Source organism: Harpia harpyja, chromosome 12 (assembly GCF_026419915.1).
Source record: "Harpia harpyja isolate bHarHar1 chromosome 12, bHarHar1 primary haplotype, whole genome shotgun sequence".
NCBI lineage: Eukaryota > Metazoa > Chordata > Aves > Accipitriformes > Accipitridae > Harpia > Harpia harpyja.
In genome coordinates, this window is record NC_068951.1 from 24,874,282 (window position 1) to 24,900,679 (window position 26,398).

Here is a 26,398-nt window from a genome sequence, read left to right on the forward strand (position 1 = left end):
AAGAGAACTAGATTATGCTAGTTTCTCCATTCACCTCTTTGGAGTTGAGTGCAGGAGACCTAGCCCTTAGCATGCAGCACCACAAGACACAGCAGGAGCACTTCTCTCCCAGTTTATGAGGATTTGGTGGTAGGCAACTAATACATCCCATAAAAGACAGCTAGCCAGATTTATTCTTCTTCAAGTTCACAGTAATCAACTCAAGCAGGAAAAGAGAGGCCAGCAGTTAGAGCCAGACATTCTTTCTGTAGAGCTGTTTTGTAACTCTCCTCCCCCTTACTAAGTTGGTGCCTGTGCATTATCTGTGGCATTATGAGCTCTCACCCTGGGTTAGGACTGGCCATCCATGACACATTCAGGTATTTTCTGCTGGAAGCATTTTCACTTCATCTTGTATTCTTACCTGACAAAGAGGCTCAATGCTCATTCATCCTCCAGCTTGTGGATACGTGCAACAGCCATCTACTTACACCAGGGCTGAGTCTGTCAAACACTGCAGGAATTTCTCCCCACAGACCACCATCAGCTGGCTCCCCTCACTGCAAGCGTGCCCTTAAGAGAAGCAACTAATATCAAAGATTTACCTTCCCCATCCAAAGCCCTCGGTTGCCACAGGAGCAGTACAACATGCTTGCAAACAAAAAACCATCTGTGACACGGCAAAGGGATTTACTGCTTATCTTTTGAAGAGTTTTGCACTCAGAGTCCTGTAAGGAGCTGCAAACATGCAAATGTGCACATAACCTACACCATAGGGAGCAGGAGGAAAGACCCTGAAGGTGCAGTGAGATGTCCTCATATGGCAGTTTTAGCAGCAACTTGGGCATAGCAAATACAAAGAGTTTGCTCTTCAGCTACTGAACCTATGGATAATTCATCCACAGCAGAAATTTCAGTAGAAAAAGGTAATCAGCAGCAAGCAGTTAAAACAAAACAAAACACAACCAAACCCCACAAAACAAAACCCACAACAAAAAAATCCTCACAAAACCACCCTTCTTTCACCTTCCTTAGAAGGAAGTCTCAAACAAGTACTTCACAGGGCTCTGGACCCAAATACCCATCAGCATATCCATGATCCACAACACTAACTGTTCATAATGCAGCTTTATTTTTTCCTTTGTACAAAAACAAATATAAAAATTTAAATCCCATAGAAAGTGTATACTAGCAATGACAAGTTTACATTACAATAAGACAGGACAATGCGATGTGTATTTAACACCACATTAGTTTTAAAATTCAGTGATACATGCACTATATAAAATAAAAATTACTAGAACTTTTAATCTATTTCTACCAAGAATATCCAGGTACCAAGATACTCAAGAACCAAAAGTCATCTTGATAGGCGGTATCTACAAAATTAGACCTTTTCCACACACAAGAAGAAACCAACATTAATAGAAACGTTTATCATTCTTCGTTAAAATCCTCTCACAAAAGCCATACACAAAATTCTTAGTAGATACAGAAAAAGCTCAAAAGTTTGTTAGCGTAAGTAACCATTCAGTAGTTTAGAGAATCTTTTAGACATTTTGAAGAGATACTGTAGTTTTCAATCTGTATTTTTCCCCACAAAGCCAGAACTACATCGACTCCTGTTTCAAAACCTAGTCAGTGGTTAAAACTAGCTCTTGAGTGAAGTCAAAGAGTAGCGTACAAAATATTTACTAGAACAGGGGTGTGTCACATGAGTCTGTTTACGCCTTGAAGAAAGTCTTTTCCACATTCAAGGTTTGTTTATTTGTCCCATAAACAAGATTGTACCTGAGGGACAAAACGAAAACAAGGATTACCATAGTCCATGAATACAGTTAAACTTTTCCATAAAAGCATAAAGTCCACAGAGCACAGCCAAGCCACCTCATTACAGTCTTGTCTAGCCTCCCTCAAGTTTGTGAGCCCAGGGAAGCATATGTTTGGATGGGTGGCCAGCTCATATTTCTAGAGACACACAGTTCTCTTGATGCTCTGTGGAGCCTTGGGATGGGGACTGCTGCCAGGAGCCTACTCTTCCCCCAGTGCTGGCAGCTGCATCTTGTTCCCTACTAACTAGCATATCTATCATTCACATGTCACTGCAAGAAGTAGATGAGTTATTCGAAGTAACTGGGGCAGCTCTGCTGTATGAGAGTCAACCCATACTGCAAAGAAACCACGATCACTATGTTTTAGCACTAACTTCTGTTCACAGCAGGCTGCAGCAACACCCTATATCTCTGAAGCCCCTATTCTAGCCTTTGCCCTAGCACTATTTTACTGTCCATCAGAAAACTGGGTCCCTATTCACCAAGTCACTGTCAGTAACAGAGTTCTCCTCTCCACTCAGGGGACCTAGGAGTATTAAAGACTGTTCTTGTGTACCCATGAACCTGCCATGTTTGTTTCTGTTAACTTGGCAGCCAATACTTTTTTTTTCCTGTTGAGTTGTATTCCAAATAAAACAATCTAGTATTAAAGACATAAAAATATACTTGCAGGACTTTTTTTTAAAGCAATAGTTATTCAGTAGCTCCAGGCTTCTTTTGTCTCTATTGCATAGCTGATATTCAACTTCTAAGCAAAAAAGTACATATAAATGCTGCTTACCTGTAGGATTGTGCCGGATGAAAAACACAAACGGCCTGTCTACTATGAACCAAGGAGGGGATGACCTGGCTATTAAAATTGCAGCTTGCAAGAAACAATAAGGTTTAAAGTTAGACGAAGCAAGGACCACAGCACATTATATATTCTATCAAAGTGAAGTTTTCTTCATATACTAGAAGCTTGCACAGGTAGAGATAAATGCCTAAAACCTACCAACTCAGACATTTAAAGTTGTACAGGTCACATATTCTTATAGGAACCACATTAAAAAGACACAACACAAGATCCACAGAAAGTTGGAAGGAAGTCTTGGGTTGTCACCTGAAGGATGTAGTAGCTTAGTCCTCTTTGCCACCTAGATAGCCAGGAACATTACATTGGTGGCCAAAATGTTAGCTATTAGGAGACACTTCTCTAGAAGTAAGCCTGGTTATATTTCTTAGAATATACCAATGGTCTGATCAATACTGGCAAGTTGGGGTTTTCCTTAGAAATTACATAAAATCCATCAACTGATCTGATCTGCAGTCAGAGCACATTCCTGCAATTGTCTCAAAGTGGGCTATCTTTGCTTAGTGGTGTAGCGTTCTAATACAGTTTTCCCCAAGTCTGACAGTTATCAGTACAGTTGCTTACTTGTTGCTGCAGAAGCTTTGGTTCCATCTTCACTAACTTCGATTTTTGTCTTTTGCAGAACATGAGATACATGAAGACCTTCTGTTCCTGAAAAACCCAAGGAGAACAGCACTTTCAGAAAAATAACTGCAGGAATCCTGAAGTACCTTATAGCTAGCAGCTATGCTAGCATGGCTAAGATTAATAAAAGCTGCTACAATCTTGCTGAAATCCTGAAGCTGCAGGGAAAAACACTACTGGTAATATCTTTGATTACAGTCACTAAGTTAGTAGTTAGAGAATAGGGAATAACTCCCTCCTCCCCCTTTACTAGGTCTTCTTATTTCACAGTTTAAGTGTTCACTTGCATTTTTAGTTTTAATTAAACAAATGACTGAAAAAATATGCTATCTGAATTTAAGTTACACTCCCATTTATCTCAATGTCAGGGGGAAAAAGCACTTAGCAAGACACTTTGCTTTCAATAAAACACAGGAATTTGTTTTCAAATTAAGCCAGCACAAGGCAGGCTTTTTTGTCAGATCTCTCTGTAGAAGCTAATCAGGAGTTTAACAGAAGCAGAGAACAGAAAAAAAAAGACACCATTTTAGAGCCATGAGTTCAAAAAATGTTTACACCCCATTTTCAGATACTAATATTTACAGCTCTGGTTTGTCCAGTCCCTTAAACTGGGAATTTAGTCCTTGAGCTTTCCTACAGCTCAAGAGAAAGTCATTAAACACACACTTTAGGCAAAAGTTAAATACTGCACTTGCGGTATTTGTTATAGTCTAAGGTATGGTATTGTTAGAAGTCCTGCCATTGATTTAGACAATGCTTGAGACCCTCAGGTTGTAATACCAAATCTTAAGAAGCTGACCAATATGATTTACTGCTTTAGTGCAAGACAAGGGGAAAAAAGCCACTGCAGCATTCAACAGAAACAAGCAGCCATGCTTGGCTGGCTACAAAACAGAACTTAGCTCCAATGGCGTGGTAACACTTACCCAAGATAAAACAGACAACTGCATTGCTAAAACAGTGCTTTATTCAGTGCCAGAAACTACGAATAAGGACCACCATGGATTAAAAAAAGAAAAAAACCCCAACAACAAACAACTTACTTGTTATTTTTGCAAAGTTTGCCTTTGACTGGTCAAACATATCTGTAATACCAAGTGCCTTCAGAGGGTCCTTTAAGTCTGTTTCTGCTACTGCTGTAAATCTAGTTGGAACAAAAAAAAGAATGCACCAGTATTATGCAGGAAGTTTGCCTTAAGCCCACTGTTTCTCCTGTATCAGAGGAGATATATGTATATGACCCCCAAAACATTCCCTGAAGGAGAAATGAATTATATTAGTACTTACTTAGGTAAAATAACCTGCACTCTTTTTGCTACCATGGTTGTCATCCAGCTTCCTATTGTTTTTGTGCTGATGTGGGGAATGATAGCAGAGAGTGGCGTTGTGCTTTCGGTAGGCAGAGCAATCAACATGCTTATCATTTCACCGTGATATGGCAATTCAATGATATTATACCACAGCTCATTTGGAGTACTTGTAGTGCCTAAAAAAATAAGCAAACCTGATGAGCCATAATTGTTAGTCTTACATCTCTATTTTACCTTTAGACACCTACAGCTGTCTAGTTAGAGTCTGTTAGGAAAGCTTTGCCCACGTTTTAAAACAGACTCTAAAAAGTCACAGACTGCCTGCCTTCCTGCTAGGCAACCCTTTGAAACTGGCATGGGCTCTGTACAGATGCTAGCTTGACAAAGAGCACGGACAGGATGACACCATGAAGCAAATACTCATCTGAGTTTGATATGCATATTGTTTCCCAGAAAAACCTCATCAGTCCAGAGTGACAAGTGTTAGAAATCACCACGTCTGTGAATCAGCTGGATCTCTACTTCAGACCTCAGCTGCACCAGAACCAACTGAGCACTGAGAAACAAAAACCAAGGAAAAGCAGCAGACTATCTTTCCAAACCGAAGAGATCTTGTAGACAAGCTCTTTCTCCTCCAAGAGTTATTGGAAGAGCTCCTGTTTGAGGTAGTCTATTGCATTTACTTCATTTTCTTGCTTAATAAGGATCTCATTAGGAAGCAGTCTTAAGTCCTTGAAGGTAGTGGAGAGCAGCCACTTCAAGGCAGTGCAGGAGGCCAATTAGATGAGAAGGAGTGAGATAGCAATGCCTCTGTGAGTTACAGCAATTGCCGGGAAGACTGTCTTTGAGCAACCCTGTCCTCCAAGTTCCCTTTGGTTACTGTGGGATTTCTGGCATGTGACTGGGAAGCAAATGCTTTTTATAGGAGTTTCAAGTGAAAACTTGTCAGTTTAAATACAGACAGCGTTTCTGGCAAAGTTTTTGGATAGCAATAAGACCTTATTATCTTTCTCCTTTCTTCATATAAGCCTGCACTTGTCAGCCCAAGCTGAAAAATCGACATCTTCATCAGAAATTTAATCATGTTGCCAGGGCCATGCAACCTGCCTTGACTGAACTCATATTGCTAGAAAACTGGCTGTGTTGAACTTATTTTGCAGGAATTGTGTCAAGCTTGGCAGTTTGATTATTTCCTTTTATTATGACAGCGGTTCTCAGACTGGGGCCTACAGATCAAAATACTGGTTGCATAGTCAGCTACAGGACAGTAACAAAAGGTAAACAGTCCAACAGCAAAGTACTACTTTCCTGATCTGCTACATGCTACTATCATTACTACTGAGGCATATCAAACAGGAGGGGAGTTCATCTTCACAGTCAACTGATGGGATTTAAGATGCTTAAGAAATTTAAGCCTTTAAAGATCCCTTTGCAAGCATAAATAAGACAGAAACCCTGTGTTAAGATATCCAGAGAGACCCAACCTAAAACTAGTCCTAACTCAGCAGTATTTCTCTTGTTCCTTTCTAGCCTCAATAGCTTTTCTAGCTTAAACATAGGCCAACTGTCCTGGTTTTGGCTGGGACAGAGTTAATTTTCTTTCTAGTAGCTGGTACAGTGTTATGTTTTTGATTTAGTATGAGACTAAAGTTGATAACACACTGACGTTTTCAGTTGTTGCTAAGTAGTGTTTATACCAAGTCAAGGATTTTTCAGCTTCTCATGCCCAGCCAGCAAGAAGGCTGGAGGGACACAAGAAGTTGGGAGGAGACACAGCCAGGGCAGCTGACCCAAACTGGCCAACGGGATAGTCCATACCATGTGATGTCATGCCCAGTATATAAACTGGGAGGAGCTGGCTGGGGCAGGAGGGGCAGATCACTGCTCTGGAACTAACTGGGCATTGGTCAGCAAGTGGCAAGCAATTGCATTGTGCATAATTTGTTTTGTATATTCCAATTCTTTTATTATTATTGTAATTTTGTTGTTATTATTATTATTATCATCATTATTATTTTCTTCCTTTCTGTCCTATTAAACTGTTCTTATCTCAACCCACAAGTTTTTTCGTCCCCCCCCCCCCCATTCTCTCCCCTACCCGACTGGGTGTGGAAGAAGTAAGTGAACAGCTGCATGGTGCTTCGTTGCTGGCTGGGGTTAAACCATGACACCAACATAATGGAGTTTTTAACCAGCATCAGAAACAAAAACTTAAGATAATAGTCTTGCTAAAGCCTGTCTTAAGTTATCTACTTCTTTCAAACTCCATAGATAAGTAATATACACTGCAGTAGGCTTCCCCACCTCTCCCAACTCACACTTTCAGCAGTTATCTCAAAGTATTACATCTGCTCTAATATGTGGGTTTGGGACAGAAAGTTACAGCTGTTTAACACAAATCTACTATTAGTCAAGTACTACTGATAGTAAAACTAGGCATTTAAAAGCACAGTGGGTCTTGTTTTTTGGATTTATAGCAAGCTGTACTCTCGGGCCTATTTCTCAGACTGTATTTAGCACACATGGAAGTGAGTTCCAGGCAGCACTGCTCTCTTCTTGGAAGGACACAACAGAAGATGTGCTTTTATCAGAGCTTCAATCTTACTTTGACCAATAAAGCAGCTCTGAAGTACATTGTCAATTGCATAGAGCTGCCTATGTCAGCTCTGAGAGTCTCTGATGGAAGTCTGGCTGAACCTGCTGAACTTCTTTTCACTTGTGACTCAATTTGAATTTGAAGAGCAGCTTCACACCTTGCAAGATATAGCCAACATGCTAACCCTGTGCTCCTCTGACTCCCACAGGTCTGGGGACTGTGCAAGTCCCATTTCTTTATTATACAGTAAAATACAGATTGATTCTACTCCAATCTTTCTTCCATACACAGGTCATCACCAGATACACCTCAGGGTTCTGCTTCAGTCAGCACTTTTCCTTTATTCTCACCCCTTAAAAACTAATGATTTCTTCTTACTGCAAAGCTTAAGCAACATGCAGAATTCTCAGTTGAGGTACTTCAGATTTTCCTTTTTAAAGGCAACAGCAAAGGCAAGTACTTTGACAGAGTACTTGACCTCAAGCAACTGTTAAATACCTTGCACAGCAAGCTCATCCATACCTCAGCAGTATCAGATACTTCTGTAACACAGCGCCTCCTACATCAGCTACAATAAGCAATACCATTAAACACCACATGTGCAGCAAATTCTTGCTCTAGTTTGAAGGGAAAGAGCAAATTTTACAGCTATTGGTGGTAGTGGGAGTTACTGAGCTTACCACAGCGGAAGATAGATAATTGCGACAGCATAGGAACTTGGTAGGTCTTCCCATCAGCTCCATAAAATGGACGTTTCTTTGTATTTTCAGGTCGAAATCGTGATTTCCATAAGCCCTTGAAATACACAGCATTTACTAGAACCAGTCTGGTTAAACTGCCATCAATATCATCTGGAGCTACGACCTGATCGATCATACCTAGAAGAAATAAAGAAAGTCTGAGTATTTGCTGTCATAACACTGGTCTGCTGTTCATTAAGAACCTGAAGCACATGTTACTTTAGGCCTCTTTGTCTGTGAGTGTGCCAACTCCTCATGGGGCAATACATTTGAGGTTCATAAAGCCAACGGTATTTTTTGTCAAAAAGTAAACCTTTGGGATAATTAGAAAGCAAACATATCTTGCCAATTGATAGACTGATGTTATTACTAGCAGGGCCTTACCCTTTCTAGCACATGAGCAGATTTAAGACTATGTTACAGTGGTAACAGCTTCAGCTGAAGCACTTTCCCATTCACACACTGCTTGCAACACTGCTATGCGAAAGTGGTGATGTGGTAGTGAAAGAATTTGACAGCCTCATTTCACAAATACCACATCCAACATCATTAACACACTCCTCACATCCAGGAAGCACTGGGTTTAACTCCAAAAGATACCAAACATGTAGTTCACCTAGACTATAAATATGTTGCAAAACATGATTTCTGGCTTTAGCATATGTAACCTTGGCAACTAGATGCCACGAGGCTTGAGCCATGAGGAGTTCTGTCAAGGCAGTGTTAGTTAAAAATCCTCTGCTAAACATGACTCCTACAAACATGGCCATATCTTGCAAGAGTTTAGGGCAGCAAGAGCAAAAGCTGAACTGCTTTACAGCTTTCCACAAATCTGATTTACTGAGTCAACTGTCTGAATTGCTTGAAAGCATCTTTTATGTTTGAGAAAGCATAGCTCCAAGAGAACTCTGCTTGGATTTCTCACCAGTTGTATGAAGGCAAAGAACAGTAGAAGCTCCCCTGATCCCATGGGCAGATGGACACACACACTATACACATCCCTCAAGGCCACCAGACAGGCACATCTGTTGGGGCAGTGGGACTGCAGATTCCTGGCCCACCAGCTCTAAAACATTACACTAATGCCAGCTTAAAGACAGTTTTCAGCTGTAAGGCAGAGCTTTTTCTGCCTCCCCATCTTTCCCCAGTATTTCCACCTGAATCTGAGATGGCTCGGACACCACCCTGCCATGCACATAAAAGCACTCACCAATACTCACCCCTTGTTTCATTTTTCACCCACTGGTTGATGGAATCACATGCCGCATTTGGGTCCTCAAAGTCCACGCTCTTGACACTGCACTGAAACACCTCTTTGTTCCTTGTAACAAAAGGCACTTCCATTTTAAAGCCACTCTTTGCAAACACTGCATTAGCAATTGTAACAATGTCTTTATTCTTTTTTGAGACTATGAGCCTGTTTATCTTCTTTAACGCTTTACCAACTCCTAGTTGGAAAGAACAGCAAGTTTAATTTAGAATAAGATGATGAACAAACAGTTACTTTATATGCAACTATTAATGACATGAAAGGTCAGACATTAAATGCTGGACTAGAAAAGGTGACCAAAGCAGGCATTCTGAGAGGCCTTCCAAAATACTCATTTCTGATCTCTCATCTGAAGAACGCTACTGTTTCCTAGCAAAGACAGGACTTTCACTGTGATTGATGCCTGCTGCTCCTCTAGCTGTCTGCTCAGAATGCTATGGACAGTGCTGGGGATAATATTGAGGTTCAAGTCTTGGTGTGGAGCTACTAACCATGCTCTTTGACAGAACAGGCTGTTCCAAAAATGTATTTCATATCATATAAGCCCAGGCCACCTGTCACTTCTGTGACAGTGACAAAGAAAGTCAAGAGCTCAGCCTGCTCACTTAGAGCGAACGGGTCTGCAGGATTATGCAGGTGGTCTTGAACCTCAGAGCGCAAAATGAAAGTTGTTTTCTCACCATCCTTCCTTTCCATTTACTGGAGAACAAAGGAAGCTGTCAAGATTTCTATAATAAGGTTCAAGTCAAGTCTTGGTTTCCTTAAGGACTAGGTCCTGGCCTAAATCAGCTACAAGCAGGAGTCAATCCCTTGACACATATACTTGCCTTTAAAAAAGGAAAAAGGGAGAGCAGTAGGTTCCAGTGCTTACAGTCAAGATCCTTAGGACCTGAAAGCAGCTCATATTGAGTGCTTGCTAGCTCCTTCACTGCATGAGAGAAGGCATATGGCAGCACAGAAGAACTGCTATGTTCACCATACCCAGTTCTCCCCGCTGTTATGGCTTACGAATGAGTGCTTGTCTACACAGAAAAGCTATTGCCAGGCAAGCAACTTCATGTTCAACTGTTATATTGAACAGGATCCTCGGGTGGCTGCTTTTACAGCAGTTATTAATGGGCTCCCTCTGTCTCCCAATACAATTTAGGCAGCAACGTTTCCAGACTGCTTCCGTATGTAGACAAGCTTGAGATAAGAGATATGAAGGGAATAAATTAGTTCAGAGTTATTCTCTTAGCTGCATACAAGAAAAAGCCTCAGATGGCTTTGCTGTTTCATGTATCGTGAATGCTTTAGCAGTACTATTTGTATAAATTTCTACATGTTTACTCTCCAATATTATGGGCAAATTCTTTTGGAGAACATACCATAACAGAGGTTCTCAAACTGTATTCTGTGGACCACTGGTGGTCCACGGAGCACTTGCTGGTGGTCCGGGGAGAGCTGGCTGGTCTCATGATGCTGGCTCTCCTCTTTGCTTCCAGCTGCTAAATTGCATTAAAAGACAGCTAAAGATAAATTCAATACTTTCCAAATACTACCTTTCCAAAGAAGCAGTTGCTGTAGTTGCCAAAGGATTGTAAGGCAATCATGAACAAGAGCAGAGGAGATCCGTGCAAAGAGATAGGTAGCATCCCAGAACAAGTCTCTGTAACAAGGTACTGGCTACCTTCTAAGGAGTTTGAGAACCTCTGTGTCTCACAGTTAGGATTAGGAAGTCAGCAGGCCAAATAAAACCAGTTGATACAATGCTTCAAAATTTTTGCAAGTACTTACATTTTGAGCATTCAAACGTTCCTAAAGTTGATTATCCCATGAAGAGATTTCAATCTACAACATTTAGATCTTAAGCTGACAAATCATTTTGCTGTACTTTAAACCCAGAACCAAAACAGCAAAGCAAATGAAGACAGGACAACATGTTAAATGACCATACTGCTCAAGACTTAAATGTGCACTTACCTCTTGGAAGGTTTCCTATTCCTGGAAGGAAGGCAGAATGCTGGCAATAAGATGTTAAGTCTTGCTGGCAAACACTCACAAAAATACTCAGCATGCAAAGTAAAGCAGCAAGAACCTTCAGCCTACACCCTCTTGAGGGGCAGACATTGGCAGAGGAATATAAACACAGATGCATGCAGTGTCAGGCACACAGACAAGCAGAAACGGCTGTTTCAAGAAGAAGGCACTACAAAAACTACAGATTCAGGGATCCTGACAGCAGAAACACAAATGAACAAATCTGAAGAGCATCAAAGTGAAAAAGTATCAATTGTATGGTTAGAGTTTGCATTGCTTTCAATGCGGTAACAAGAAATATTCTCTTGCCCTGTTATCTAAGGAGTGGCACATTAAGGGCTGTTCAGTACAGCCTGAAATGGGGTACTGCAGCCTTCCTGCATAGTGCTGGCACTGGACTGCCATCCACACTGCTCTGGAAAATCAATTTTGCAAAGATGAAGGCAGTTCTAACCAGGGCCCTGAAGTCATTAACAAAGCTGTGTATAAGCCAGTTCAAGTATATGTACATGTCCATACTCAAATTGCCAATTAACTTCAAGCATGTCCATTTTGTGCTTTGGTAAACAGAGTTAATTGGTATATGATGCAATCTACCACACTTTGAAAGCTATCTCAAAACAGCATGAAGATTCTGACAAAACACACCCCAAGACACCTTAGGAATCACTGACCATTTACACTGTATCTCATCATAGTTGTCAGCTGCTTCTTTGTCTTGCCATCAGCACCCAGCTGCAACACCCCCAGGACGGATGCAATCCCATGAGGAGAAACAACAACATTGTCCTGAGGCTTAGCTTTCACTATCTGATTGAAGACCTGGATTCCAACATCAGAGCTAAGTTCCTCCAGAGGATAAAAACTGAACTGGGAACATACAGATGTTAAAGTCCCAAGAACAAAGAGAAGTGGGAAGTGCCAGTTCATGATTTCTGGTTGGAGATACCTATAAGAGAACAAGAGGGGAAAGATAAGTCAGCTTTCACAAGTACAGCATTTTTATCTTCAACTTAAATTCTTATTTACCTAAAGAGCCGGTGAGTCCTGCACATGCTCCATGCACCATTCACAGAGCTCTAGCAATGGGACTCACACCTGCATTTTACTGCTTCCAGTATTTTATGTCTAGGGGTTTCCAGAATCAGAGATAACCATAAAATAGCTATGTATCAGTGACTATAAGACAGGACAAAAGCCACCAAGTTGGGAGACTACCTCCCATGACACACAAGTTCAGTTAGTTTTGTGTTTCAGTTAAATGGAGTCTTAGCATTCTATTTAAACTGCCCTTTAGGATAAATTAGTGCTAAGACGACTTGTGGTATGGTCCTCGCCCACTAAGATGTGATGCACAGTACATTTTATAGATCACTTTCTGCAGTGAACAGAAGCACATATACATATGCCAACAGACCTTCTGCTGTGGGAATTTACACCTGCCTAGAATAATAAAGAGTTGCTGCATAACTGGCATTTTCCATGATGAGAATATAGAGGAAGTCTATTAGATTTTAAAATGCAAGGTTAAGTTTTGATTTTAGCCTGTACTTTTCCATTTAAGAAAATTCAGCAACTAATAAATACAGAAGGAATTTCACATTCAAAGTGGGCCAATCTTCATCTGCAGGTCTAACACCTAACAGAATTCAATATCGTTACACCCATGACCTAGGAACTGAGGCACAAGCAGCAGCAACAGTTTGTTCAGGACCTCTCAACAACTGATTAGAGAACCAAGCCCAAATCTTAAACACTGGGTACTGTAACTACTAGGCTGTATTTCCTCCTCATGGAAGTGTCATTCAATCCCTTTGTTGTTAGTGCAAACAGGTACTTAGAGGCATCGTCATGCAATAATCTCCTATTTCATGAAATTAGGTTCCCTGCTTGCCTTTGAGAAGTTCAATCACAACATTTTTATTTTAAGACACTTCAGTTGCACAGTTCAAGAGTCCTGACTTCCATTTTCAGATCAACAAGCAAGCCTGTTCCCACACTGAGCTGACTTTGGTGCTCCAAGAGCACGCTTAGGTGTTAAGTCTCTCAAACACACTGAGGAGTCAACTAGTTCCCTAGTTCACCGAGGGCTAAGCAGGCTGCAGAACGTATACAACCGATTAAAATTTCATTTGCATACCACATGCAAAAACCAAAAATAGGTCTCTCCTCCCCTGGAGCCCTCTGCTCAGCATTGCACACTTGCTCTTCTGGCTCCAGCAGGCCCCAAGCTGGAGGCCAGCAGAGAGGCAGCATTCAGGCGGGGGGAGCGTTTTGGCTGCGGTGTTATTCACAGCCGCCTCCCACTCACAAGGAAGGGCGTACTGCACCAAGAAGCTCTGCCATTGCACAGCCTACCTACGCTGCAAGTTCAAACCATTCTGGAGCACTTGATTACCAGAAAACCAGCTGGTGTTTGTGCAGATTCATTTAATCATCTTTTAATAGCATGTACTTTAACTGTGCTCAAACACTTGAAAGTAACAAATACAGCATTTCCACTTTCTTCTACACCATTTCAGGGGACAGAACTGGCTTCGTCAAAGTTTGCCATTGCAGCACTGAATAAACCAAATGCCGAACATGAAATAAGGCAGGAGTTGAGACATCTTTCTCCCCCTAACCCAACTGTTAGTATAGCTGTGACCAGAAGAACCTGTTGGACTGTTTTAAGTTATGCAAGAAAAAGTGAAAAGGCTATCCTACAAAGCAGGTTAACAGCCCGCCCACTAATTAACAGTCTTTCCCATCAACCTACTAATCCCCCAAGCTGTTTTGGAGTCACTGAAGCACAATTCCTTCCAAAGGAACTCCATACCAGCCATCAGCTGGCACTACTCAGGCTTAGCCGGAAAGCTAGACTGGATTTGGCCAGCTGCAGCTGTGCCCTGCAGGAAGAAAACCCAAATGCCGTCTGACCTCCCTGAGCAGGTTACACCAGTCACTTCCTAGATTTGTCCTGCACCCCACACCACTGGTACAGCAGGAAGCAGTCATGGGGAAGACCAACAGCCTGACAGGGAAAGTGATCTTGTAGTTTGTTTTAATTAAAAGTGTTAAGGAATATTCTTAAGTGTTCTTTGACACTTGCACAAACAAGTCACCTGAAATCTCTAGTTTTGCTCTTGGGGAAGGCTTCCCTCTCTCCCAGGCAGCAGCTCTACATCAACGGCAATGCTGCCTTGCAGGAGGCAAGCATGGCTTGCCACTCCAAGAGAAACTATGTTTGGGGTTTAAGGGTTTTCTTTGGTGGTTTGGTGACCATCTCTTCTTCCTATCCAGAGACCCAAGGGGCAGTTTAAACAAAAATTCTTGATCCCAACATTAATCAGACTTTTACCTTTACCTAGTACCTTGGCAATAAAAGGCCCACAAGAAAACCACAACTACTAGATATTCTTAGTAGATGCGCTTACAAGCAAGCAAACAGTTAATGTTGGTGCAATACAGCCTGTCCCATGTAGTGATGGAGACCAGGCATAGCGACAGACAACAATCACAGAGCACACAATTTGAAAATTCTACTTTTGATTGAGGCAGCTCAACCTGATCCAGCCAGCAAACCAGAAGAGATCAAGCTATTTTGAGTGCATCTACCCTTGACAAATTATATTGCCAGAAGTATATTACAAGGGCAAAGACAGGAGTGACACTTCTATGAAAGTAAATAAAACAATGTTTCATTGTCATTTATGTACTGCATCTGCACAAGGCTAACTGAAGTCAGACACTTGTCTCTTCTTTGCCTTTACCACAATATATTGCAAGTCTCATGTTTTCTACTCCACTGGTGACAACCCCTGCCAGACTCAGGGTGGGTGAGAGCTACCAACAGCCTTACATTTTCCCCACGACACATGGGTAAAGCCTTGTCAAAGCAACCCAACTCTGCTCCCAAGCCCACTGCTGCAGGATTTTGGTTTTGCTTTTTTTGTTTCAGGGAAAAACTATTACCTCCTGCACCTGGTTTCCCCAGAGCTCTCCACGCTTGCCTGACCTCTCCCTCCCACTATGCCATTAAGGCAGGTTGGTCTCCATTTTGGAGCACAATCTCCAACAGATACCTACTCAGTAAGTGAAACAAAGTTGTGCAGTGCTCTGAGCACGGGAAAAGAGTAAAACTGCTTTTCAGCACTAGTTACAGAGCAGTCACTTCTTGGCCCTGTCATGCCCATTGCATACCTTAACCAGCTAATTGGGGAGCTAATTTCATCTTTGAGCAAGAGTGGCATTCATGTATTAATGCTTCTGGCATGGATTTCAGTATATTCAACTTCTATGCAGTTCAGTAACAAGAAGTGCATTTGCATATCCTGAAAGAAAGAAACAGCTTAAGTACAGTGCAAGGAGAAAAAAAATCCAAAAGGATGTAGGGTGTGTAGGATGGAAAACAGTTGACCTGCTATACAGAATACCAACAAGCTTTCATAATGCTGAAGCTAAAAACTTAGTGACAGTTAAATTTGAATCTAATGCTTCAGAAAGCCAAACAAAAATACAAGCTAGGCATTTCTTTGCCTATGACCTTTATATTTTTACAAAGTTAACTGAGAAGGAGGAAGGTGTATAGGCAAATTCATTTATATAAATGTGAGCTTTTGAAAGATGCTGTATTAAAAAAAAAAAACAACACACAACCTCTTCAAGGTAGGCTGCCTACTTCTTAGACTGAGAACTTACAGTAAGGACAACATCCTACAACTTAAACTTCTAAACAGAAAACAGAAATATTGACACTGGCTCAAAGAAATGCATCTGGAGAATAATAAAAAACAAAAACCCAAATCTAATTTGTTATGTGAATCCAGTTCTTAACCCTAATGTTAAAAGCTTCTTTAGAAACAGATGACTGTCATACATTCACCTGTATGAGGGATGCCTTGTCAACAGCAAGCAGAGAACTCCATTACTCCACCTGCCTCACCGAGCAGCACCATACCAAGTCCTGTACGCCACGCTAAATTAGTAGTTACTACTTTTATCTAACTGCAGAGCCTGGTTTAAGCCACTGCATATTTTTAGACAAGTAGTCCAGTCAGGCACAGAGCTCTGTGGAAGGCAGGAGAGGAACACCACAGCGTGTCGTATCTGCACTGATAGTTTTGTGTTGTTTCATGACAGATGATGAAACGTCTTCAGGCTACCAATCTGTGGATGACCTCAGCCTCTAGCCAGTGTTGCAAACACTAACCCTCATACATACTAGGCAGCATACTCAACTCTCACTAGGCTCAACTATTCAGATCACGCACATAATGCATAGTTAAGCTTTTGGCTGAAGTTATTATGGAAGTATTTACGTCAACAAGGAGGACACAGTGCTTTCAGCCTGCATCTACAGAATGCTTGGTACAAAAGCAAAGTTACATTAATATGGACTGTTTGATCTGCATCTAGAAAGGCATTTGGTGGAGCAGGGAGAAGTTACGTCTTCAGCCCCAGGCACAAAAAGCTGCTGAGCATGGAGATCCTCCTACAGAAAAGACCTAGCTTAGGAAGGACTTCGTTTTCAGAGCCAGACCGAGCTGCTGCACTCTTCCTGAGAAGAAGAGAAGTTAGTTTTGTTCAAGATCAGAGGCAAAAACATGAGCTGAAGAGACACGCAGGTTTAAAATGTAAGTTGGAGAAAAGATGTCCCAGAGAGCCTGAAGAACACTTTGAAGTAAACTGAAGAAGAAATAGTGAACTGTACATAGATTTTTAGATATCTGTACCAACCACACTAAGTACTGTTGTATGATAGTATCCTATGAGACACCTCCAAGTGTTTATTTTGAAGCCTAACTTCAACAGCAGTAAGGTATAACCCAGAAGGCTCATTCTTGCAGCTGCAAGATGGATTCTGCAGTTTCTTTAAAAGATGTATCAAGCCTAAGGAAGTTTAGACACCAGACTTCACTTCTGTGAATAGCTGTAACCAGAACAGCAGCAAGCACAGCTACAGAGTAAAACTAAAAAGCAAAGTCTTGCAGCACTGCTGGTCTCACTGTATTGAGCCTAAAAAGCCCAAAGCCCCTGAGCCCACAAGGCAGGCACTGGCCTGTGTGCCCAGAGAAACTCAGCCTGGAACAAACATTCAGGGACTTCTCCAGGTTTGAGATGTTGATGTTTCCTTGTCAGTGCCATCTGTGCTACTAATTTAAAAGTCTTATTTCAACTGACATGTGAGCTCAAAGAAAGCAGTTTCACTTCAGGCATTTAACTAACTCTCTCCAGCAGGACTGAATAAATACTCAACCAAACTTGTTAACAGTCATTTAAGGAGCTGGCTGAGCACACAACAATTGTTTCTCCAAAGCAATGAGACCACTCTGGTTGCAATGGGAAGGTCACATGCTGGGTCTTGTTTTTCAGACGATGCACCCTTGGCAGCATATTAAAACACTCAAGCCTGTTGGTAGGCTTCTCCTCTCCACCTCACAGGTGCCTGCAACTCCCCTTTCTGCCTCAGCCTCTTAAAGCCTTCAGGTCCAGTATCCTCTCCTACCATGCTGCTTGGCCTCTGCTACACCTAAACACACTTTCGGGTTCAGAGCAGCAGGACCGAGTCTGAATGCAGGCGAGTTCAGAAGTGGCTTCTTCCACATGACAGAACTGTGAAATGTTTCTTCTTCCTCCAGGTTTTCTGGTACATCCTAGATGTTGGCTCTTCCCCGTCATCTAACAACTCTTTCCAGTACTTCCTGCAAAGTTGTGAGGAAAACACCCCACAGACATCCCCAATAGATACAAAAGTAAAAGCCATGTTATATTAATATGTCAGGTCACATGAAAAATATCTAATGCAACAAAACAGATTTTTATTACTCAATACCTGGAAGGGTTAGTATATGCAGAGCGTTACTAAGAAAGGATGATTGCTAGCTTTTAAACAGCTCAGTACTTATAATGCTCTGAAGAGTACATTACTGTCAACACGAGATAAACATAACTTGTACACAGAAATAAGCTAGAAGTTTTTTTTAAAAACATTTTGTATGTTAAGATATTGGTCTGACTTCAGGCACTACAGCCAACATAGTGCACAACTGCAAAAAGCATGGTACTGGTTCTGAGGCTTTACTCTCTCAACCTTAATCCTTTCTCTGCTATTTCTAATTCTCTCAGTTTGTTAGTGCATTTGTGTTTGTTTCAAGATGGACCATCTCCATCTGGAACGGCTCCCTTTCAGCTGTGTCCAACCAGCCTCCCCTGCCAAGGGGGAATTTCCCAGCAGAGCACCAGCTTGTAAAACTGGCTGGCCCCAGACGGGAACCATCTCTTTGTCCAAGCATAGCTCCCACATGAGCAGATAGTCAGAGTTTAGTGCTTCTTTATGAAGAGTCCTGACCACCACTTCTTGGGAGTTTCCGTTTAGCAGGAAGGACAGAGACAAGCTCCATTTAAAACTTTCTGTAGCCTCATGACTAGTATCTCCAGTTCATAAGCCAGACTGATTTTCTCACCAGTATCTGTCTTCCGCAGCACTTGGTGGTTGTTCATGGTAGTTCACTGCATGATGTCAACTTTACAAAGACCAATTTCACCAGAGACAGCTTTTGATTTCACCACTCAGTTGTAACCACACTACAACTATACAAGCACTATTCAGAGTTTCAAGAACATAGATAGGTGTTTATGTATCATTTGCTTTTACTGCCATCCCTCATTTATGCATAATTTAAAAAGCCAACTTTAGCTCTGCTTCATGAAGCAAATACATGGTTTGCTGATATCACAGGGCAGGGGTCTTCCAGAGATGATTCTGGGACTTTACAGTTCTACCACCACTTCCAAATTTTATCTGTGTTCTCTCATTACTGTAGGGTCAACAACTATTGTTAAAGTTTCTATGTGTTATTTACTCCTGTATTTAAAGCAGAGTTTCCACAGCCTTCTCTAAGATCTATTATCAAGTCTTACAGTATCAGAAAGATTAAACAGAAGTATGTTTTTAATTTACTGGTGTCCCTTTAATAAAGCAGTGGTTTTGTTGATCTTAAGTTCTTTATGCAATGTGGTTATTTTAACATAATGAAGAAACAGCATGGGACAGTCAGCCCGTCATGAATAATGCTGCAGAACCAGTTTCCCAAAAAGATGCAGCACAGTAGTGTTTCACAACATGGCACTGAGGCCATACCCTCTTGCTCTGGATTCACCCCAGCAGAGGGAACGATGGTTCAATGATTAAAGTATTTGCCTAAAACTTAGCAGCAGGTCTATAACCCAGACTCCCATTTTAAGTTTTCGTGGAAGAAAAACCTTGTGGAACCACAATTCCCACATTTACTGTACATTAACAATGCCCACTATGCAAGTACAGGCTCATTAAGAAGCAAAGGCAAACCTACAGGATTGCAAGCTCCCATTAATAAGGTACAGGATATTAACTCTTTGGTAATGGGCTGCATAAGTACAGAATTATGAAGTAACCCCACAAGGTGCTGGACTAGCCATGGCTGGTGTCTTATCAGGTACCTCACCACCACCTTTACCTTAACCCCCACTTCTGCTATAGTATTTTACCTTCTTTTCTTCCTTAAACAATATTAAAGGGAAACCCAGTACCCTTATTCATTTCCAGTTGTTGCAGGACTCATCTGATACCAGGGACTCTCACACCTCTATACCCCTGCAGAGCAAACTGAAACTTGCTCCTTCTCTCCCCAGGTAAATTTTAATCTGCTGGCCAGTGACACATGCCCCATCTCCTGCACATACCAGGCTGAGAGAGAAGAATTAGCCTTGTGGACATGGCTCCATGGCCACTTTGAGACTGTATGGAGAGCTGTGCTTGGAGCAGATTGAACATAGAGAACTTCCCAGCACACATCCTTCTTCAGAAGAGCCGAGATACTAGTATCTGTAACACTCAGACCTAGATAACTGACAAGCAAAGAAAAAAAGTCTTTGTAAACAATAATGAAAGCTAAAGACAGAATTGAGTACTGAGAATTTCAGCAGAGCTTTGACAAGGCACACTAGTTGCTGCAGAGTATAAGAGAGATGATTGTCTTCAGATTCTACACCTTTTAGGTTTATTTTACTCTACAAAAAAAGTACTTGTATGTCCTATTAAACAACAACTTACAAAGCACAGTTCCCATCATTCCACACCCTGTGGTTCAGTCTGGGTTTACAGCACCACTGAAAATGGTGTTTTCCATGTACCAATAATATTTCTATACACCTGGGAAGCTAAGAGAGATGGCAGGATGTATCAGCCACATGGTATCTAACCAAAGCCTAAGCATGCTTTTGTTAGAGATGCCCAACTGGTAACAAGAGACAGGCTCTCAGTCTTCCAAAAGGCCTTTAAGAAACCCCACTTAAAATAATGCAAGTAATTCAATATTACTAAGTTTTTACTTATTCTTCCTCCTACAAGAGATAAGACTGTGGTAATAACAGTGTTGCCAGTTCCATAAATTTACAGAGTTGTATCTGATACACTCATTTCACCATAAAAATAAATGGGAACAGCTCCAGTATTCTCTGTTCATAATAAGAATTTCTATAAGAACTTGTACTTACACAAACACATTGATATCCAAGACCTGAAACTTAAAGCATTTGTATCTAGGGAATGCTACCATCTGACAAAATACTCAGATCAGGAACACTGTTCTAACCATTTACTTCACTTGTGGTTGGAGATCTGCAGAGTGATAGGTGACTAAGCCGTTCATTTACTTATTAACAATACTGTGCAACATTAATAATCAACCACTTCCTATCTGCAAGTGAATTTAGAAAGCCTGTTCTCATCTGAAAAACTAGATAACACGTGTAACTCAAAGTATAATGCAGCCAAGGACTAAAGTTATTAATATTTAAGATGAAAAAAGCATATTGATTTTCTTTCTCTGGGACAGCATCACTGAAACAGACTTAAGCTCACAGAAACATCAGATACTCGTTTTCTAGTGGCCTTTTCTCAACCGTTTCAGAACTAGCTTAAAGGTTACCCAAAAAGGATAGGGATATTTACATTTTTATTTATAGCATACAAAACATTTACTTATATTCATCTTTTTCCCCACCCTAGCTTCAGAAGCAGAACCAGCCAACCACAAAAACAGAAGTCACAGATGCAGTAAGGATGCAGGAATCGCACCCAGTAAGGATGCAGGAATGAAGCATCGTGCTGGGAACCCTATCTGTATACTCAGATAGACACCTCCTCAGTCATCTGCAAGACGACCTACATTAATAAGAGAGTTAACAGCTATTTAGAAGACCTATATTTAAGAAAACACACTCTTTTCATTAATCTGACCTCAGTTCCAATTAATCCCACTGGCTTTACTACAGGTTTCTGGAAAGGCAAGACCTAAATTTCCATAGAAAAAAGGGACAACTGAGTATGAACTATGCACAAGAATCCTGAAAGAGCAGGTCATGACCTGGTATATTAAACAATCTGATTCAGTTCAGATTGAAAGTTTGCAGGCTGAGTTGTGAGCTGCATTGTCTGAGAAGCCTCCACTCAGTCCATCGCTATTTCTGTAACACAGATGACGAACCTCGGCAGAGGAAGTAGGCAATTAGCTGGGAAAGCAGCCTCTTAAGCTGAGCTGCCAGAGCAGCTGGAGGCCTGAAGCTTGCTTCATTGCTGAGAAAGCTACATGAACTACTCCTTCTGGAAGAAGGAGGTATATAGCAAGATGGAGACAAAGCTAACAGATAAATCCACCAACTTCTACACAGGATTTCTTAGATTGCTTAAGGATGTAAAGGAAGAATAGAACAGAACAGAAAAGTTAGAGGTATGTTCAGTTCTCCTCTTGTTTTTGTACCTGTAACCTGCCAGAGCCAATGACAGAGACTGCCCCTCTCCTATTAAAACAAAACAAGAAACCCCCAATACAACTCACAACCTTTGGCCAACAGAACAGGAGCTTGCAGTTCAGACCAGATGACACAGCTGACCTGCAAGCAGTGAGGACCATCACTAAATACCACAACATGCCCTTCTGCAGGAATAGATGTTTAAAGTTCAAGTTGTTAAATAATAAGAAAAGCATTTAAGAAAAAGCTTGGTCAAAGCTACATAGCTGGTGAACATGAATTCATATCATCTGCACATCAGCTGAACTGAGAGCGCTAAGATGTACGAACATCTCTCTATACTGCTGCTGGAGACTCCAGTGTGATTTACAACTGTAGCTTACAGTCTGTTGACAACTAATATTTCTCACAAACAGTTTCTACCTGCATGCTGAAGCCATGACATATACACAGCCTTGAGCAGGGGTCTTCAGTTCGGAACTTGCTGGTAATCAGCCTTGCTGCCTTCCATAATTGCTCTCATGGTCCCAAGATACTAAAAAGGACTTCAGGCCACTGTTTCTAAAGCCCAGGAAGAGAATAGAAGGCTGCCTGAAGCACATGGTTTACATCATATTGCTGAGTATGGTCAGTAAGACTGAGATTTCCACCATGGGGAGATCAATCCACAAGATGAATATGCTTTCACACTTAAGCCACTTTGTGGCATATTTATCAGACCCCGGCATGAGTCACCTCCTGATTTCAGCCTGGAAATACAAGCAAAAGCATCTTTCTGGCTATTAAAGGTAAACACCAGACCACAGACAAGATACAGTAGCTGCCAAAACTCATGTGCTTCCACAGACACTGCTCAAAAAGAGGTGCTAAAGGATGAATAAAGCATTTTGGTTAGCACTTAAGTGTATTTCAAAGCTATGACAAACAACTCAAGAAACTATGGCTCATACTAGCATTGCCACTAAAACTGCCCCATCCTCCTCCTGTCCATGATCACTGGCTCCAACTTCAGCAGTGACATCCTCTGTGCTTGCAGAAGTATTCATGCAGTTGAGTAGTGAACTAGAGTCTAGTACTAAAGGGGAGACAGGAAAAAGCAGAACACAGGACAGCTTTTTTCCATAGCATGCCAGCCTAAACATTTGTTTAGCTACAGCTGTAGAATACTATCACCTTTATTTTCACCTCCTCGTGGTCTCCTACCACCCCATCATTTTAACCATCCTAGAGGAGACATACCTGAACATGTACACAGTTGCACATATTCAGCTTTTTCATATTTTCACACACAGAAGCCATTTACTTTAATAAAAAAAGCTTCTTATATTTTCATAGTTCTCTAATTTACACTGTTAATCTTTAAATTCATATGTAGGTGATTGGCCACTCCATGCCACCTGCTCTCCAATGCTAAAAAGAAGCAATTCTTTATATCACTCTGCTTATTCAAAAGTTGTTTTGTATAGGTGCACTGAATTACATGGTACTTACAGGCTAGTACTTTGCTATAAAACACAATTTGTAAGTTATGTCACAGGCGATTGGGGAGATGCCCACAGGCAAGCAAAGATGACTGCATCCAGCAACACTTTACAGATAAGTGATGATTAATCCATCTTTTCCATGTCTTCCCATGTACAAAACCTTTGACCCTTAGGAATAGTAGAATCCAGTTAACAGAACAAGTAACTGGAAGCGTTTTGATGATTAGGCTGGATTTCCCCCTAATTAATATTACAAAAGCATGCGCTCTCATGCATGCTTGTGATTAAGCAATCCAAGCAGTCCAGACAACCCTAACCCCAGCTTCCAAAAAAACCCTTCCATTGAGCCTCAGCTTTTTCAAGCATGAGCACTGCAGTTGCCTAGCAAGAATCAAAAGCCGCAAACGGCTGCATGAGCCAGGTAGATAACCGAGCCCACCACCACCAAAGCAAAACACCACACAAATCTCTAGCCAGAGCTCCCTCTGAACTGTTCCCTCCTGTAGACGTACGCAATGTATATGCATCTCCATTTTAATTCCTAGCAATAAAGCGAGGTGGTTATTTTGATATATTTATATACATACACACACACTTTGATCTATTCTAAAAGTGCTTAGTGCAACTTACTGGGCTCACTGCTTGACATTTTTCTGCCTAACAGTATGCTGTTAAGAAGCTTTAAGGACTGGAACACATTTCTGGCTGTGCAATTTAGAGACCCACACTAAAAGTCTCTGCATGCCACTAAGACATGCTATTCTCCTCGTTGTCAATGACAACACCAAACAGAAGCTTCAACACTTCTGTATACACCTTGAGACAAAATCCACTGCAGATTTCTGTTGTTTTCTTTTTTGTACTGACATGAGTTTATATCACCTCCTACATGAGGTACATAGAGCTATATATAGACAGTTGTCTATAGTGATGGCCATATCACCATCTGAAGCAAAGAGGAGTTTTTATAACATCCTGATACCTGGGTAGCAGGTGCAAGGGTATGTCCAGATAAGCAGCTTTTCAGCATCTTAAGAGCACTGACAAAATTTGCTGACAGGTTGTCTTACATCCAACTTGTCCATAATTGTAAAGAAGCTGTGGACTAGCATCCATTGCTCAAAGTATACTCCTGTGCCAAACAGCTGCTATTCTCACAGGTTTAATCACACCCCATAAAATGCCAAAATTCCAAGCTAGCACATCTTATACATATTTGAATCAATCTACTTAATCATTGTGCCTTTTTATTTGTATTGGTCTTCACCTCACACACTTTAAAGACTCATCTGATCACTCAGCAGGCATGCAGCTGCTTTGCTTTTCACTTTTTTCATGGCTTTCTGCAGCTTCTCCCCTTTTTCAAAGCTACACAACAGTACAGCTGTTTACACCTATGTATGTTTTGTGAATAGTCCCTACAAAACCAGGTTTCTAATGAATTCCTGTGGCGAGCAGGGGGCAAGACGTTAATAAATGCTCATACGAGAAAGTAAAAGTAGTAATTTTTCAGTGCAGTGAAAAAAATAATCAGTCCACCATGTTTCTCTTTCAGGAAGTTGCCCAAGAATGCAATTAAAACCACAAAAAGCAAACCATGTTTCAGAATCATATGCAGGCATGAAGGGGGGGGGGGGAGAGAAATAAATCACATTGAGGCCTCTAATCCATAAGCAGATATTCCCAAATTTTAAGGGAAATCTGACATTTTAACACCTATTTGTTCACACAATGGTATCTTCAAAGGTTTTCTCTGGGAAGATCCTCCTGTATTGCACAACATTGAGCCAAGGTATTGAACACCATTTTAAACAGGAGACAAAAGACTTTCTCCAGAGATGTACTTTGCATTTCCAAATCCTCCCAGAACTCAGTACACGAAGCAGGCTCCCCAAATTATTCAAAAGGGAGCCAAGATAAGAGTTTTAGCTAACGAGGTCTCTGCTTCAACACGCAATTTGATGTCACCAGCACTATCCAAATTCTGTTTCAATAACAGAATGTATACACCCTTTCCTCCCGAAAAGGCAACGGCTGTAAATACTTCTCTCCAATTTCTTTATCACTCGCTATGTAAAGACAACCTCAGTTACTAACCGAATTACGATTTATTTTTTTTTTTAAGTACAAGAAAAGCAAGCTCTCTCTCAGAACAGCCAGGAGACACTAACAAAGCGACCAACTTCCAGTTTGCAAGCTCTTACGATAAAGCCGATGCTCGGGCAGTGCCACCTCTCGCATCCGTGAGAGGAGCGGGCTCCCACGCCGGCCCAGGGATGCAGCGGCGATCCGGGCGCTTCCCGGGGCGGCGGGGACGCGGGACGGAGCCGATCGATGGCAGAGGGGGGCCAGGCGCTCCCCACCCGGGGCCGGGCCGGCGCTGGCAGAGGGCAGCGCTACCAGCCTGGAAACCCACTTCTTGGAGGCGGCGGGGGACACACGGACGGACACGGACGACGACACACACCTCCTCGCTTTCAAAAAAAACAAAAAGAAGAAGAGACTCACCACGCCAGAAGCACCCACTCACGCCACAGCGCCCACGCATCCGGCGTTGGGAAACTTGTGGGAGCAGGTAACAGGCTAGGCACCCCGAAGAGCCCGCCGGCACCCTGCATAACGCGTCCGGATCGACCATTCGCGGCCAGCGGCCTCCGGGTTGTCAACAGGGAAACTTTGCTTCCCCCGCTCCGCGCAGCCCGCACGCCGCCCCGGCCCCTCTCCTCCTCCGCCGGGCGGCTGCCCCGGGCCCTCCAGCCCGCGCCGCGCCCTCCTCCACCCCCGCAAGCGGCGCGGCGCGGAGGCCGGCGGCCCTCGCTCACCTCACCTCCCCTCAGCGGTCCTCAGCCCGGTCCCACCGCGGCATCCGCTGCACCGCGCCGCTCAGCCGGAGCGCGGCGGCGCCCGGCGTTTATAGG

At 42.1% G+C, this 26,398-nt stretch overlaps 1 protein-coding gene across 6 annotated transcripts; it reads right to left on the reverse strand.

Annotated features, from left to right (window-relative positions):
• Positions 1 to 1,090: 1,090 nt before the first annotated feature.
• Positions 1,091 to 26,398, reverse strand: SERPINE2 (serpin family E member 2). Of its 6 annotated transcripts, none has more exons than XM_052803921.1 (10): positions 26,308 to 26,398; positions 11,898 to 12,172; positions 10,572 to 10,691; positions 9,155 to 9,382; positions 7,875 to 8,072; positions 4,576 to 4,774; positions 4,332 to 4,432; positions 3,229 to 3,315; positions 2,593 to 2,676; positions 1,091 to 1,770 (listed from the first exon to the last, which is right to left on the reverse strand). In XM_052803921.1, exons 2-10 carry the CDS (start codon positions 12,151 to 12,153, stop codon positions 1,733 to 1,735), a joined length of 1,311 nt encoding a protein of 436 aa, XP_052659881.1. In that variant the 5' UTR covers positions 12,154 to 12,172; positions 26,308 to 26,398; the 3' UTR covers positions 1,091 to 1,732. The 6 variants fall into 6 exon arrangements, with proteins under 6 accessions (XP_052659881.1, XP_052659878.1, XP_052659877.1 ...); XM_052803918.1 differs by lacking the exon at positions 26,308 to 26,398 and adding an exon at positions 25,989 to 26,010 and having other exon boundaries at positions 10,572 to 10,688; XM_052803917.1 differs by lacking the exon at positions 26,308 to 26,398 and adding an exon at positions 25,989 to 26,010.

Coding starts and splice junctions, on each gene's coding strand:
- SERPINE2 (XM_052803919.1), bottom strand. CDS start 15,455: ATGCCACTCTTGCTCAAAGATGAAATTAGCTCCCCAATTAGCTGGTTA. Junction 12,173..15,405: donor TCCCCAATTAGCTGGTTAAG/GTATGCAATGGG, acceptor GTTCTCTTATAG/GTATCTCCAACCAGAAATCA. Junction 10,692..11,897: donor GATGAGATACAGTGTAAATG/GTCAGTGATTCC, acceptor AATGCAATTTAG/CAGCTGGAAGCAAAGAGGAG.